The sequence below is a fragment of the Theropithecus gelada genome, chromosome 3 (assembly GCF_003255815.1).
Source record: "Theropithecus gelada isolate Dixy chromosome 3, Tgel_1.0, whole genome shotgun sequence".
NCBI lineage: Eukaryota > Metazoa > Chordata > Mammalia > Primates > Cercopithecidae > Theropithecus > Theropithecus gelada.
The window spans coordinates 56,714,404-56,730,096 of NC_037670.1; the positions used below are offsets into that span (position 1 = coordinate 56,714,404).

At 46.3% G+C, this 15,693-nt stretch overlaps 1 protein-coding gene across 2 annotated transcripts in view; it reads left to right on the forward strand.

Annotated features, from left to right (window-relative positions):
- Window positions 1-1,424: 1,424 nt before the first annotated feature.
- NIPSNAP2 (nipsnap homolog 2) overlaps window positions 1,425-15,693 on the forward strand; it is a 38,043-nt gene continuing 23,774 nt past the window's right edge. The window contains exons 1-3 of one of the 2 annotated variants that reach the window (XM_025378371.1): window positions 1,425-1,555; window positions 14,670-14,809; window positions 14,894-14,939. In XM_025378371.1, coding sequence (XP_025234156.1) covers window positions 1,464-1,555; window positions 14,670-14,809; window positions 14,894-14,939 — 278 coding nt within the window. In that variant the 5' untranslated portion in view covers window positions 1,425-1,463. The remainder of the gene's footprint in view (window positions 1,556-14,669; window positions 14,810-14,893; window positions 14,940-15,693) is intronic. The other variant, XM_025378372.1, reaches the window with a different exon arrangement.

Below are 15,693 nucleotides of genomic sequence, written 5' to 3' on the forward strand. Positions count from 1 at the left end.
CACCCAGATCCACACGTTTGCTTAAGTTATTTCCTCAGCCAGGGATGCCCTCCCTTCTTTCCCTGGGGCTGATATGTCCTGCCAGCTCCTTGGGGAACTTTTTCCCCATCTATCCTCTAATTCACAGCCACCCCCGGTTACATGCTCTCTTTCCGTGCCTCTTTCACGTCTCATGAACCTGTCCATCTTGATGCTTACAATACACTCGGTCCAATCATCATTGTCATTCTGTCACCACTAGACCCGGATGGCCTTGAGGGTAGGTACCAAGGACTCCCATGGCCAGTGCCCACCGGTGCTGAAATGAATGGGAATGATGCCGTCCCAAGACCTAAAGAGAACCCTCCCAGTCCTTTCTCCTTAATTTTTTTTTGTGTGTATGTGTGTGGTTAAAATTTCTTCCTCACTTTCTTTTAAGGAAGGAGACCACTACTACTCCTGCTGCCCTCCTCCCCCCACCTTGCCTAGTTCACACGACAGGAGGAAAGAGAGAAAGAAATAAAAGTAAGATAAATAGCCAGATAACCTTGGCACCACCACCCAGCCCTAGGAGTTAAAAAAAGTAATACTAACAACATCAACCCCTGACCTAAACTACTTGTGTTATCTGTAAATTCCAGACACTGTATGAAAAAGCCATTGTAAAACTTTTTGTTCTGTTAGCTGATTTATGTAGGCCCCAGTCACGTTTTCCACGCTTGCTCTATTTGTCACGACCCTTTCACATAGACCCCTTAAAGTTGTAAGCCTTTAAAAAGGCCAAGTATTTCTTTTTTTGGGGCGCTCCGCTCTTAAGACGTGAGTCTGCCGAGGCTCCCGGAGGAATAAAAAACCTCTTCCTTCTCTAATCCGGTGTCTGAGGAGCTTTGTCTGTGGCTCCTCCTGCTACACTTTCTTTTCCTTTTTCTTTCTCCTCCCTTCCCTTCCTTCCTTTCCTTCCTTCCCTGTCCTCTTCTCTCTTTTTTTTTTTTTTTTTTTTTGTGACAGGATGTCGCTGTGTTGCTCAGGCGGGAGCGTTGTGGGGCTTTTTGAAATGACAACATATTCATATACTACAAAATTTAAAAGATATTGGCGGGGTGGTGTGGGGGGAACTCCACTGCCGCTGCCCCGCCCCAGGACCTGGATTCCCCTAGGCACAGTGTTACTCTTTCCTTGTGGAGTTTTCCCTGATCACTGAAGCTATGCCCTTGTCCCTTCTGCACCCGCGCTTCTGGGCACCGAACTCCTCTCGCTGGAAGTGATCGGCTTGCACTGACTGCGCTTGGGCTTCGCGCTTTCACGCAGTGGCCGGACCTCGGCGCCGGGACAACCAGCCGACCCCCGCGGCCGGGCGCCCTGCTCCCCCTGGCGGCCGCGCCCCGCACTGCAGTGGCCGCGTCGGGGCCCGGCCGGGGGAGGGGTCGCGCGGCGGCGGCGTCAGCTGCGGCGCCCGGGTGGTGGGAGCCGAGGCGCCGAGCAAGATGGCGGCGCGAGTGCTACGCGCTCGCGGAGCGGGCTGGGCCGGTGGCCTCCTACGGCGGGCGGCCCCCTGCAGCCTCCTGCCCAGGCTCCGGTGAGCAGCGCCGCCCTTTCCGGGAGCTGTCGGGGAGGGGCCGCCGGGAGGCGGAGGGCGCGGGGTTTCCCGGCGCGGGTCTCCGCCCCGGCCCTGTCCCCACCGCGGGTGGCCGCCCGGTCTCGGGGCGGTGGGGCCAGACCTAGGTCCGGGTCGGGGCGCCCTCGGGCTCAAGGTCACGGCGGGGACTGGCCGCGCTGCGGCTCCGCCCTCGCCCGAGAAGGCGCCCGAGGCTTGGCGCGGAGGCCACATCCTCCCCGCGGCGCTGGCCTGGCCTGCAGGGCCCTGACCGGCGCAACCCGGGGCCGGGGACAGGGACAGCGCGCGCCTGAGGCCGCAGGCCCCAGACGCCGCCTGCTGGGTCCCCGCCGGAGGCTGCTCCAAGCCTGGGTGGCCGCCTCTGCTGAGGACGTTGGTGACCCTGGCCTCTGAGGTGCTGTGAGTAGGATATAAAAGCTTAAAGCATGGTCCCCGGCCAGCCCTACGCGGAGGGAGGGGGAAGTCAATGCTTGGAGGAGGTCAAAGCACTCACGTCTTTGACTTGAAATTTAAAGCCGGCCGTGGATCTAAAAGTACTTAGAGTTACCAGCACTAAGTGTTCAGGCGTGGGGCTCTTGTGTAAACTTTTTTTTTTTTCTCTAACTTCAGTGGATTGGACGTTTGGTTGTCCAAATTTCACCTTGACGTTTGCGTGTGCTATTTTCCATATTGAAACAGCAAAGCCTATCCTAACTTACCCAGAGTTACTTTCTCATATTCATTGCTTTAGGTAGTTTAAATTACCAAAGGAACTGTGTGTTAAACTCGCCATGGGCCAGGGAGCTTTCAATAACATGGTTTATTATTTTTTTTTGAGACGGAGTTTTGCTCTTGTTGCCCAGGCTGGAGTGCAATGGCACGGGCTTGTCTCTCTGCAACCTCCGCCGGGTTCAAGTGATTCTCCTGCCTCGGCCTCCCAAGTAGCTGGGATTACAGGCATGCACCACCACAGCCGGCTAATTTTTGTATATTTAGTAGAGACGGAGTTTCACCATGTTGGTCAGGCTAGTCTCGAACTTACGAGCTCAGGTGATCCACCTGTCACAGCCTCCCAAAGTGCTGGGATTACAGTCGTGAGTCACCATGCCCAGCCTGATCTTTTTAAAAAGATGAGTCTGACTTGGGAGAGGGGGCAGAAATAAGGGTCGTGGCCAGCTGAATGGGCGCTGGCACTGAGAGTTGAGAGTTTGCTGAGAGTTGTTTGTTCTGCCAAATATGAGTGTCAGGCACTGTTGACTGTTGAGAGACATCAGTGAATAAGGCATGCAAGACCATCCGGGAGCTTACCAGTAATTCAGGAGCGCTGGGGAAGAAGAATTCAGAGCAGTTTAGGACCTGGTAAAGTTTGTGAAGGCTGTGTGCTATTCAAGTGGAAAAGCAAACAGACAGTTGGCTATATGACTCCTCAAAGGAGGTGTCTGGGCTACAGGTAACATTTGGGAGTTGTCAGTATATAGGAATGCTAAATGTTAATAGACACATGGATTTCATTATACTGTTTCATATTTGGTTTACATTTTTCACAATAAAGGCTGGGCGCGGTGACTCACACTTGTAATCTCAGCACTTTGGGAGGTTGAGGCAGGAGGATTGCTTGAGCCCAGGAGTTTGAGACCAGCCTGGGCAACATAGTGGAACTCTGTCCCTAATAATAAATAAGTACATAAATAAAAATTTGTGTAATGAAACTTTTTAAACCATAGGAAGCCAGGTGCAGTGGCTCAGGCTGTAATCCCAGCAGTTTGAGAGGCCGAACTGGACTGATCGCTTGAGCTCAGGAGTTCGACACCATCCCTGGCAACATGACAAAACACATCTCTACAAAAAATACAAAAATTAGCCTGGCATGGTGGCATGCGCCTATAGTCCCAGCTACTTGGGAGGCTGAGGTGGGAGTATAGCTTGAACTTAGGAGGTGGAGGTTGCAGTGAGCTGATCATGCCACTGCATTCCAGCCTAGGTGACAGAGCCAGACCGTCTCCAAAATAAAACAAAAAACCATCAGAATGTGTGAGATTGCTTGAGGCGTGAGTGTGGCGAGTGAAGGGCTGCAAAGCAAGCCCTGGGACGTGCAACATATACAGGTTGAATGTAGGAGGGGGAACTGGCTAGGTTATTGTTATATTACAGTGGCCAGGAGGAGGGAGGGAGTGCCATCTGCTGCCAAAGGGTTAGGTAAAGTGATGGAAGAAAACAGAATTTGCCAACAGGGGTGTTGTGGGTGACCTTGCTGGATCAGTTTCAGCAAGCAAGAGGGGCATCCTCCTGGGAGCCTCATCCCTGCCTGTACATTAGCCAGTATATTTCACTTAGCGCTGCTTAGCAGCAAACTTGGAATCCCCAGCCGCTTCCTGGACGTTGAATGTCTCACAGGTGCTCAAAACACTGCTGTACCCAGGATTTAACTCCTCTTCCTTCCACGAAGCCTGCTTCTCTTGGATACTTCTTCTTCAGTCATGAAACATTTTCCATGTGGTGGCCCAGGCCGGAAACCAGACTGTCTTCCCCAAGCCCATCCGTCTTTTTTCCCGCCATCTATCATTTACCAAATCTGTCAGTTCTGCCTCTAGTATGTCTTGAATCCACCCTCTCCATCGCCACTGCCCTAGCTCAACCCTCAGCAATACTCGTCTGGATTCCTATGAAGAATGTGGGCTTGGACCTGTTAGTGAAGGGGATGACTAAAGGATTTTTTTTTTTCCTTAGATGTAGAGTCTTGCCCTTTGCCAAGGCTGGAGTTTAATGGCATGATCATGGCTCACTGCTGCCTTGACCTTGCGGGCTTAAGGGTTCTTCCCACCTCAGCCTCCCAAGTAGCAGGGACTACAGGCCCACACCACCATGCCCAGCTGCTATTTATTTATTTATTTATTTATTTGAGACAGTGTCAGTCTGTTGCCCAGGCTGGAGTGCAGTGGTGCGATCTCAGCTCACTTCAGCCTCCACCTCCTAGGTTCAAGCAATTCTTCTGCCTCAGCCACCTGAGTAGCTGGGACTTACAGGTGTGCACCACCATGCCTAGATAATTTTTGCATTTTTAGTAGAGATGGGGTTTCTCCGTGTTGCCCAGGCTGGTCTCAAACTCCTGACCTCAAGTGATCCTCTCACCTCGGCCTCCCAAAGTACTGGCATTAGAGGGATGAATCACCACACCTGGCTGCTAAGTTTTTTGTAGGAGGGAGGTCTTGCTCTGTTCTCCAGGCTAGTCTCGAACTCCTGGCCTCAAGCAGTCCTCCCACACTCCGCCTCCCAAAGTGCTGGGATTATAGGTGTGAGCCATTGTGCCCAGCCACACGTCTAAAGAATTCTATCATTGTCTTCATTTTCTTAATAGGTAGAGCTCTATAACACAAACCTTGACTGGATCCTAATCCCTCCCTGTTTGCCCCCATTCCCCTACCCAAAAGAACAATGAAAGACAATTTGGGGAGAACTGGGGACATTTTAATAGGGAGTGGATATTAGATATGATGGAATAATTGTTTTTCTCAGATGTGATGATAGCATTGTAATTCTGTCATTGTGTTTTGGAGATGCATGCTGAAGGATTTACGGGAGAAGTATCATTATGTCCAAACTCTACTTTTTTGTTTTCTTTTTTTTTTTTCCTGAGACGCAGTCTCACTCTGTCATCCAGGCTGGGGATCTCGGCTCACTGCAACCTCTGCCCTCGGGTTCAAGTGATTCTCCTGTCTCAGCCTCCTGAGTAGCTGGGACTACAGGTGTGCGCCACCACAACCAGCTAATTTTTTTGTATTTTTAATAGAGATGGGGTTTCACCGTGTTGGCCAGGATGGTCTTGATCTCCTGACCTCGTGATCTGCCCGCCTTGGCCTCCCAAAGTGCTGGGATTACAGGCGTGAGCCGCTGCGACCGGCCTAAAACTCTACTTTCAGATGGTTCCGTAGAAATTAAAACCAAATATAGGGCTGGGTGCGGTGGTTCACACCTGTAATCGCAGCACTGTGGGAGGCCAAGACTGACGGATCACGTGAGGCCAGAAGCTCAAGACCAGCGTGGACAACATGGTGAAACCCTGTCTCTTCTACAACTACAAAATTTAGCTGGGCGTGGTGGTGCAGGGCTGTAGTCTCAGCTCTACAGGTGGCTGAAGCAAGAGAATTGCTTGAACCCACGAGGTGGAGGCTGAAGTGAGCCAAGATCACGCCACTGCACTCCAGTTGATGCGAGAGAACAATGCCCTGTCTGAAAAAAAAAAAAAGAAATTAAAAAGCAAATATATATATATAGAGAGAGAGAGAAAAAAAACTTTTAATGGTAAAATGTTCATTTTTTAAATCTAGATGCAGGGCAGAAAAGTCTTCATTGTCGTGGTTAAACTCTGGGTTTGAAGTTTCTGGAAATGAAAGGTGTGGGAACAAGTCTCTGGAGCAGCAGCGTGGAAGACAGGGGTACTAGGGCTGGAGGGAGTGTGGTGGTGGGGAGGGGAGTCAGGGAGCTGCTGCTTTAAGGCAGGTCTCTTCTTGGCATGGGTCTGTCAACCTCCTCTCTCCCCCAGGCCTGTGCTTCCGAATGCTGGTGCTATTTGCACACTTGTGGCTTTGGTGATCACTGGTTCTGCTTAGAATCTCCTTTCTTCCATGAGTGTCCACCTGACCATCTGTTCCTCTTCTTTCCAGTCTTCCACTCAACACATACTTCGTTAGTACTGGTCACCAAGCTGCCGTTACCCCTGCCACAACAGCTACCTACTACCTTGTGTCACCATTGAAGAGCTTGTCTCTGTTTCGGTTGTGATCGTGTTTGTCTGTCTGCCCTCACCAGCAAACTGAGCTCCCGTGAAGTCAGGGCCAGGTTCATCTGTACATCCTCAGTAGCTGACAGGTGTAGTGCACAGTCTTAAATAACGATGATCGTATGAATGAAGCACAGCGTGCTCCTGCTGCCTCATCCTGTGGTCTCAGCATTAAGTCCTTTCCCTTCTTCAGTTTCCTCTTCCCTGCCTGATCGGCATCCACGAGCTGCTTTTGAATATGCTCCTTTCTCTTCATCCCCAGTGCCATCTTAACCCCACACCATCCAGTGCGTGTTTATTGGGTGCCTTCTGTATACCTGGGTGCTGCTGGGCATGGCAACCAGGGCGCCCTGGAAGCATGTTCCTGGCCTTCGTTGCTGCAGCCATATACCACGCCCCTGTCAGGCTACTTTTGACACTTAGTTTTTTTTTTTTTTTTTTTGAGACAGAATCTCGCACTGTCGCCCAGGCTGGAGTGCAGTGGTGTGATCTTGGCTCACTGCAACCTCCACCTCCTGGGTTCAAGTGATTCTCGTGCCTCAGCCTCCCGAGTAGCTGGGACTATAGGATGTCCACCACGACACCCGGCCAATTTTTTTGTATTTTTTTTAGTAGAGACAGGGTTTGGCCATTTTGCCCAGGCTGGTCTTGAATTCCTGACCTCAGATGATCTGCCTGCCTCAGCCTCTCAAAGTGCTGGGATTACAGGCATAAGCCACTGCGCTCATCCAAAACTTAGATTTTTTTGAAAACTTGACAGCATCTCACCCTGCATGGGTAAAGTTGCCCTTGTGTTGCCCTCCAGTTGTATCTCGCTGTCTTCCCACATGCCCTTCTGCCTTGCTAAACAACTTGCCATTCCAGACATGCCATTCAGTGTCATGACTCCATGTCCCTGTACATGTTGTTCCCATTGACTGGAATTAGCACCTGACTTGTCCACCTGTCTTGCTTGCCCTCTAAAACAGAGCCAGAATGCCCCTACTGGAGTCCCTCGTGCGCCTCCCAAGCCAAGCTGATGGTGGGTTCACTTGAGCTCCTGCATTGTATGTTTAAGTTTACAGCATCTGTGGCCACTCTGACTGTTTACCGATAGGTTTTTCCTGTGAGATTGAACAGGCTTGGTGTCTGATTTGTCTTTGTATCCGTAGAGCCCGACATAGAATGCTGACTCGATTTCAAGTCTAGTGTTTTGCATCGTGCACCCGTCCTTATCCTCTGGAAAGTGCCCCCTAACATCTTGGCAATGGTCACTGTCAGTTAAGAACCCAGCCCCAAGCCAGATCTTATCATTTGGGCAGCTGCTGGCATAGCTGCAACTCGAAAGACTAGATGGGCTGGGCGTATTAGGCAGCTTTGGTCACCTGACACTCAAAGATTTCAGTTTGACGGTTGGGGTAGTTCTGGGCTGGCTTGTTTTTCATTTGTCAAGACGATTGCTGCCCAAGTTCACAAGCAGATGCCACTCAGAGGTTCTCGTGTGTGTGCTGTGTTGATTTAGTCTCACCCCTTGCTCTGCATTTTTCTATTACAAAGCATTTTCACATCCCTTACCTCATTGTACCCGCCCAAAGGGGAATCTCCCTTTTGGTATTATTATTTGTTTATTTTAGAGGCAGGGTCTTGCTCTGTTGCCCAGGCTGGAGTACAGTGCACGATCATAGCTCACTGCAGCACTGAACTCATGGGCTCAAGCGATCCTCCTGCCTCAGGCTCCCGAGTAGCTAGGACTACAGGCATGAGCCACCATGCCCAGCTACTCTTTTTCTTTTTTTTTGTAGAGATAGGGTCTTGCTATGCTTCCCAGGCCGACTTTGGTGTTACTGAAATACAAAATAAATGCTCAACTGGGGAGATTTCTATTTCAAAGGCATCCTTTGTTATTGAAAATATTATCTGTCTGTCTATAAATATACATAATTATGTTTGCTTCTGTATTTCTGGAAGGATATAATTAAAACTATTGGTCATTGCTTTAGTATTTCTTATTTTAAATGAAACTCCCTAGTCAGTATTTTTAGAAACTTTTTATTATATCCCTTTCTTAATTGTTCATAATTATTATTCTTAGCTTTTACAATTTAACAAAAAAAATTGTAGATACAATTTCTGTTTAATGAACTTAAAATCTAAAATAAACACAGGAATTGACTGGGCACAGTGAGTGGCTCACGCCTGTAATTCCAGCACTTTGGGAGGGTGAGGCAGGCAGATCACCTGAGGTCAGGGGTTCAAGACCAGCCTGGCCAACATAGTGAAAACCTACCTCTACTAAAAATACAAAAATTAGCTGGGTGTGCTGGTGGGCGCTGGTAGTCCCAACTGCTTAGGAAGCTGAGGCAGGAGAATCGCTTGAACCCAGTAGGTGGAAGTTGCAGTGAGCTGCGATTGTGCCATTATTGCACTCCAGCCTGGGCAACGGAGCAAAACTCTGTCTAAAAAAAAAAAAAAAAAAAAAAAAGAACACACAGAAATTATACATAGTCCCATAAACAAATCTTAAAACTTTCTACTTAGTATATCACTGATTTTATATGGTTGCCTTAAAGTAATGGGTAAGTTTCTTTTTTCTTCTTTGAGACAGAGTTTCGCTCTTATTGCCCAGGCTGGAGTGCAGTGGCATGATCTTGGCTCACCACAACCTCTGCCTCCCAGGTTCAAGCGATTCTCCTGCCTCAGCCTCCTGAGTAGCTGGCATTACAGGCATGCGCCACCACACCTGGCTAATTTTACATTTTTAGTGGAGACGGGGTTTCTCCATGTTGGTCAGGCTGGTCTCAAACTCCTGACCTCAGGTGATCCGCCCACCTCGGCCTCCCAAAGTGCTGGGATTACAGGCGTGAGCCACTGTGCCCAGCCCATGATATTGTTAAACAGATAACCCTAAATGTAGTATATGTAAAACACTTCAAACTGACGAAATGTACTTTCATTTTTATTGAAATGTGGCTGGGTGTGGTGGTTCACGCCTGTAATCCCAGGACTTTGGGAGGCTGAGGCAGGCAGATCACTTGAGCTCAGAAGTTCAAGACGAACCTGGTCAGCATGGTGAAACCTTGTCTCTACAAAAAAACACAAAAATTAGTTGGGTGTGGTGCTGGGCACCTGTAGTCCCAGCTACTTGGGAGGGGTTGAGACAGGAGCATAGCTTGAACCCAGGAGGTCGAGGCTACAGTGAGCCAAGATCACGCCACTGCACTCCAGCCTGGGTGACAAAGTGAGGCCCTGTCTCAAGAAAAAAAAAAATACAGAAGAGAAAAGCACGATATAGACATTATATGGAGAAAGCTGTGTGTCTTTCCCCTCTATCCCTTTAAACCCTCTCTCATTGTCTTAGGGAAACCACTATTAATGCTTTCTTAATTTTTAGGAATTTTATTGTATAGTAAATGCAAAATGGAAGCATCTTCAACTTACATCTGCAAATGCCACTTAATACTATATGTTTTTATCTTATGCACTTTCAAGGAAAATTGCATTTACTGGTATTGTTATTTTTCTTGTTTAAAGTGAGTTTGCTTCTTTTTAATCTTTGAAGGATGTGAAAAAGTGCTTTTATGTTTCTTTATCATTATTTATAGAGTATGCTTTATTAATTTCTTTTTCTTTTTCTTTTTCTTTTATTTTTTTTTTTTGAGATTGAGTCTTGCTGTATTGCCTAGGCTGGAGTAGAGTGGGGTGATCTTGGCTCACTGCAATCTCCTCCACCTCCTGGGTTCAAGCGATTCTCCTGCCTCAGCCTCCTGAGGTGCTGGGATCACAGGCGTGTGCCACCACACCCACCTTTTTTTTTTTTTTTTTTTTTTTTTTGGATTGTTAGTAGAGACATGGTTTCACCATGTTGGCCAGGCTAGTCTTGAACTCCTGACCTCAGATGATCCGCCTGCCTTGGCCTCCCAGAGAGCTGGGATTTACAGGCGTGAGCCACCACTCCTGGCCAATATATTTGTATTTTTTATGTTTGTAAGTTCACGTCATTCAAAAATCTTTATATCCGGTTTCTACCTATTTGAGATCATATCCTATGAATTGGTTTTTAAATTTAAAAAAATCATATTGGGGAGAAAATTGTTCTGTAATGTTTGTTCAAGAAAGCAGCAAACTAGACTGAGCGCAGCGGCTCACGCCTGCAATCTCAGCACTCTGGGAGGCTGAGGCTGGCGGATCACTTAAGGCCAGGAGTTCAAGACCAACCTGGCCAACATGACAAAACCCCGTCTCTACTAAAAATACAAAGATTAGCCGGATATGGTGTCGTGCACCTGTAGTCCCAGATGCTCAGGAGGCCGAGGTGGGAGAATCGCTGGAACCTGGGAGGCAGAGGTTGCAGTGAGCCGAGATTGCACCACTGCACTCCAGCAAGTGCAGTGAGACCCGGCCTCTAAAATAAACAAAGCAGCAAACTGATTTTTTAAGCAAAAAAAAAAAAAAGGGTACCAGTATCGTGTGAAATTTAGAGCCCTACTTCTAAAATACTGTTGCTGCGTAAGAATAGGAGTTTGTATTGTTGTATTATGAAATCCATATGTTCATTTCATGAAGTACTGGGGAATTTGCTCTGATGAGAGTTTCTCTTGTCCCTTGTTTAAATTCCTGGTCCCCCCTTTTAATACTTGGAGTTGCTCTCTGTTTTCCTCTTAATGTTTACCTGGTGGTATCTGGGTCCTTAAGCAAGTCTGCCAAGCAGATTAGAAATACTGTTGTAGGAAATCATCTAGTGTTTCTAAAGAGATCCCCAAGAAGAGGTTCGCACTAGCCCATCAGCATCTGGACCTTTATGTCCAGAAGCACTAAGATTCTGGGCATTTATGCTAGCCATTTGGAATCCCAGCACATTACTGATCTCGGAAAAGGCAAAAAAGATCTATGTGTAGGTCAGTTAGAGAGCAAAAGTAGCTGGGCACGGTGGCTCATGCTTGAAATCTCAGCACTTCATGAGGTCAAGGCGGGAGGATTACTTGAGGCCAGGAGTTCAAGGCCAGCCTGGGCAACATGGCAAAACTCATTCTCTGCAGAAAATACAAAAATTAACCAGTTAAGGTGGTGTGCATATGTGGTCCCAGCTAATCTGGAGGCTGAGGTGGGGGAATCATTAGAGCTCTGGGGGTCAAGGCTGCAGTGAGCCGTGATCACACCAGTATACTCCAGCCTGGGCAACAGAGTGAGACCCTGTCTCAAAAATAAAAAGAGAACAAAAGTGTAAAGGGTATGCTGTGATAGAACTGGCCAGAGGTAAGATAACCAGTTATAAAAGGGATTGTGCAGAAAGAAGGGGCAGGAATTCAGAAGGCTACCTTCTGTATGATTCCATACATACGATGTTCTAGAAAAGGCAAAACTGAGGGACAAGGAACACAGCAGTGGTTGCTAGAGGTGGGGAGAGAGGTTGATTATAAAAGGAGGAACTTCAAGGGGTGAAGAAACTGTTGTGGTGGCGGTTACATGACTTTAGGCGTTTGTCAAAACTCATAGTACTGTCTGCCAAAAAAGTATGTTTTATTGTACATAGATGTGAACAAAAACCAAGAAGATGAAGGAAACGCAGTTTGTCATTTGATAATGGTTACATAAAGTTCAGAAGAGGGCTGAGCGCAATGGCTCAAACCTGTAATCCCACCACTTTGGGAGACCAAGGCAGGCAAATCACTTGAGGTCAGGAATTCAAAACCAGCCTGGCCAACATGGTGAAACCTCATCTCTACTAAAAATACAAAAAATTAGCTGGGTGTTGTGGTGTGCGCCTGTTGTCTCAGCTACTAGAGAGGCTGAGGCAGGAGAATTGCTTGAACCCAGGAGGCGGAGGTTGCAGTGAGCCGGGATTGCACCACTGCACTCCAGCCTGGGCAACACAGTGAGGCTCTGTCTCAAAAAAGAAAAAAAGTTCAGAAGAGGATGAGTCTCATCCAGGTTCTGTTCTTTAAAATCATATTTTCAGTGGTTATGGGGAATTACCTTATCTGTAGAGGGATACTAAAACATGCACTTTTAGATATTTTGGCTATTGTTCAAATATAAAAATAGGCCAGGCGCAGTGGCTCACACCTGTAATCCCAGCACTTTGGGAGGCCAAGGTGGGCAGATCACTTGAGGTCAGGGGTTCAAGACCAGCGTGGCCAACATGGCGAAACCCTGTCTCTACTAAAAATACAAAAATTAACCTTGCATAGTGGCACACCGTGTAGTCCCAGCTACTCAGGAGGCTGAGGCAGGAGAGTCACTTGAACCTGGAAGGTGGAGGTTGCGGTCAGCCGAAATGGTGCCACTGCACTCCAGCCTGCGCGACAGACTGAGACTCTCTCAAAAAAGTGTGTGTGTGTAGAAATTGTTCAGATAGTTCAGAAGGTTATACAATGAAAAGAAAAAACCTTTACTCCCACCCAGGCCCAGTCATGTTCCCCAGATGTCATCACTCTTTAACATTTTCCTCTGTGTACGTATATATAGTGCTGTTCTGTGCTGGCTTTTTTACAGAATTTATCTCGGAGATGTCAGCACATCAGTGCATGTAAATCTACCTCATTCTTTTTATTGAGTGCATATTTTCTGACGTGGAGTATTTCCTAATTTATGTGAGCAATCTGCATTAATGGCTGTTCGAATGGCCTGTGCCAGGAGAAAACTGGAAACAAGACAGCAATGAATATTTGTGTGCATTCAGCTTTGTGCACCTGTCTAAATATAGCTGGCCATAGGACATCACCGCAAGTGTCATTATTGGGCTGAAGTCATACACGGTTTCCATTTTGATATGGATGATGCCATACCGCCCTCGAGGGAGGTCAACAAATTTGTATTCCTATTAGCTGGCATATGGGAGTTCAACATGCACATAGAGATTTGTGACTTACACCTATAATCCCAGCACTTTGAGAGGCTGAAGTGGGAGCATTGCTTGAGGCCAGGAGTTTCAGACCAACTTGGGCAACATAGCAAGACTCCATCTCTACAAAAAATTTTTAAAAATTAACCGTGCAAGATGATGTATGCCTCTAGTCCCAGCTTCTTAGGGGACGAGGTGGGACAATCACCTGAGCCCAGGAATTTGAGGCTACCGTGAGCTCTCACCTGGGTGACAGGGCAAGACCCAGTCTCAAAAAAACAAAGAAAAAAATTCATGAGTAAAGTATAGTTTGTGACTTGAGTCAAATTTATCCTCACTTTCTGAAAGCATTCATAATAGAAATTTAATTATAAGATGAAAATTAGCAAATTATGTGTTAATAAAGTTGGTATTCTGAGGTTTGTGGGGGCAACTTAAAAAATCTTGATTTTTAAAGTTAATTTTTACAAATCGTGATTTTTAATTTACTTGAGTAAAATTTTTTAAAGAAATTATTTCATTTTCCCTGTATTTTTTTATATTTTTATTGTGGTAAAACATGTAAAAATATACATAAAATTTGCCATTTAAACTATCTTAAATGCATAATTCAGTGGCATTATATTCACAGTGTTTTACAGTCATCACCACTATCTGTTTCCAAATCAAGCAATATTTTTAAAATTATGGCAAAATGTGCATAACATAAAACTAACGATTTTAACCATTTTTAAGCATACAGTTCAGTGGCATTAAGTATATTCACATTTTGGGGAAACATCACTACCATTCATCTTGAGAATTTCTTCATCTTCCCAAACTGAAACTCCTTACCCCAACCTCCCCTTTCCTCACCTCCTGGCAACCTCCATTCTGCTTTCTGTCTCTGTGGTTTTATCTACTTTAGGTATCCATGTATATTTTTTCTTTTTTTTTTTTTGAGACGGAGTCTCGCTCTGTCACCCAGGCTGGAGTGCAGTGGCCAGATCTCAGCTCACTGCAAGCTCCGCCTCCCGGGTTCACGCCATTCTCGTGCCTCAGCCTCCCGAGTAGCTGGGACTACAGGCGCCTGCCACCTCGCCCGGCTAATTTTTTGTATTTTTAGTAGAGACGGGGTTTCACTGTGTTAGCCAGGATGGTCTCGATCTCCTGACCTCGTGATCCACCCGTCTCGGCCTCCCAAAGTGCTGGGATTACAGGCTTGAGCCACCGCGCCCGGCCCCATGTATATTTTTTCTATGTCAAAAATTGCTTTGAAAAACACATAGCACAGATTGCAAAGATAAATGTGGGCTCTCTTACAAGAATGCCACAAATTTTACATTTTTCTTTGCTTCTGCTTCTCGGAGTGCATGCTGTTGTCATGGAAAGCAGACATTCTGTGGTAGCCCAGGTTCTGGAACAGTGCCTAGAATAGCTGCTCACCATGTGTTTGCCAGGTGAACTGATGGATATATGAAAACAGTATACTGTGTGACAACACTTTTGTTATTCCATAGGACGTGGACATCTTCCAGCAACAGATCTCGAGAAGACAGCTGGCTAAAATCCTTATTTGTCCGGAAAGTTGATCCAAGAAAAGATGCCCACTCCAATCTCCTAGCCAAAAAGGAAACAAGCAATCTATACAAATTACAGTGTGAGTGACAGGTTTGCTATCTTCATAGTTGACTTTTTTTTCCGTTTGTTCCTAAGTTTATCGTTGAATTTTCTTTTGTTTCAGTTCACAATGTTAAACCGGAATGCCTAGAAGCATACAACAAAATTTGGTGTGTATACCAAACTCTCCTTTCCTTGGGGAAAATAATGACTTTATTTGTGAGTTAATTCCACTAACACTTGATAGCATAGAGAGAGAGCTTTTCATCCCTCTCTTTTGAAGTTGAACATTCAGAGGCTCTTAAACTGAGCTTCGTGTGGGATTGCCAAAGGCATTTTGATTTTAAGCACTCACACAGCTAAATCATCACATAGGCTATCAGACTTTAGAATGTTACCAGACTCTTATGTTTGGAGGAACTTTGCGAGGCTGTCTAGTCCATCTGCTTATCCAATGCTGGAGTCCTTTCCACAGACCTTCCTCACTGCCTGTCCTGAAGTAAGTTCCATCTCTGGACAGCTCTAAGTGTTAGGAGTAAGAATTCACATCTCTGAGTCCTTCATTGATTCCCCTTAGTAAAACTGCCCTGTGAGAGTACTGTGTGTATTTGAACATAGCTGCCATTTCTTCCCAACTCCTCTGTTCTCCAGGATCCAAGTCCCTTCTGCTGATTCTCCTATGATTTGAGATCTAAACCTGCTTACAGAATTTGTAAACTTAAGACGAAAGGGAGAACTAAGCTTACTGGCTTTTAAGTTAACAGAAATAGTATTTTAATAATCCATTGTGAGCAAATGTGAAGAAAAAGGTTTTTTTTTTAACCTTTAATATCTACTACTTTCATAAGAAAGCAAACAATTTTGTCCCTATAATCAGCATACTTTTTAGAAGAAAAACTTTTTGTTGTTTATTGTTTTGTTTTT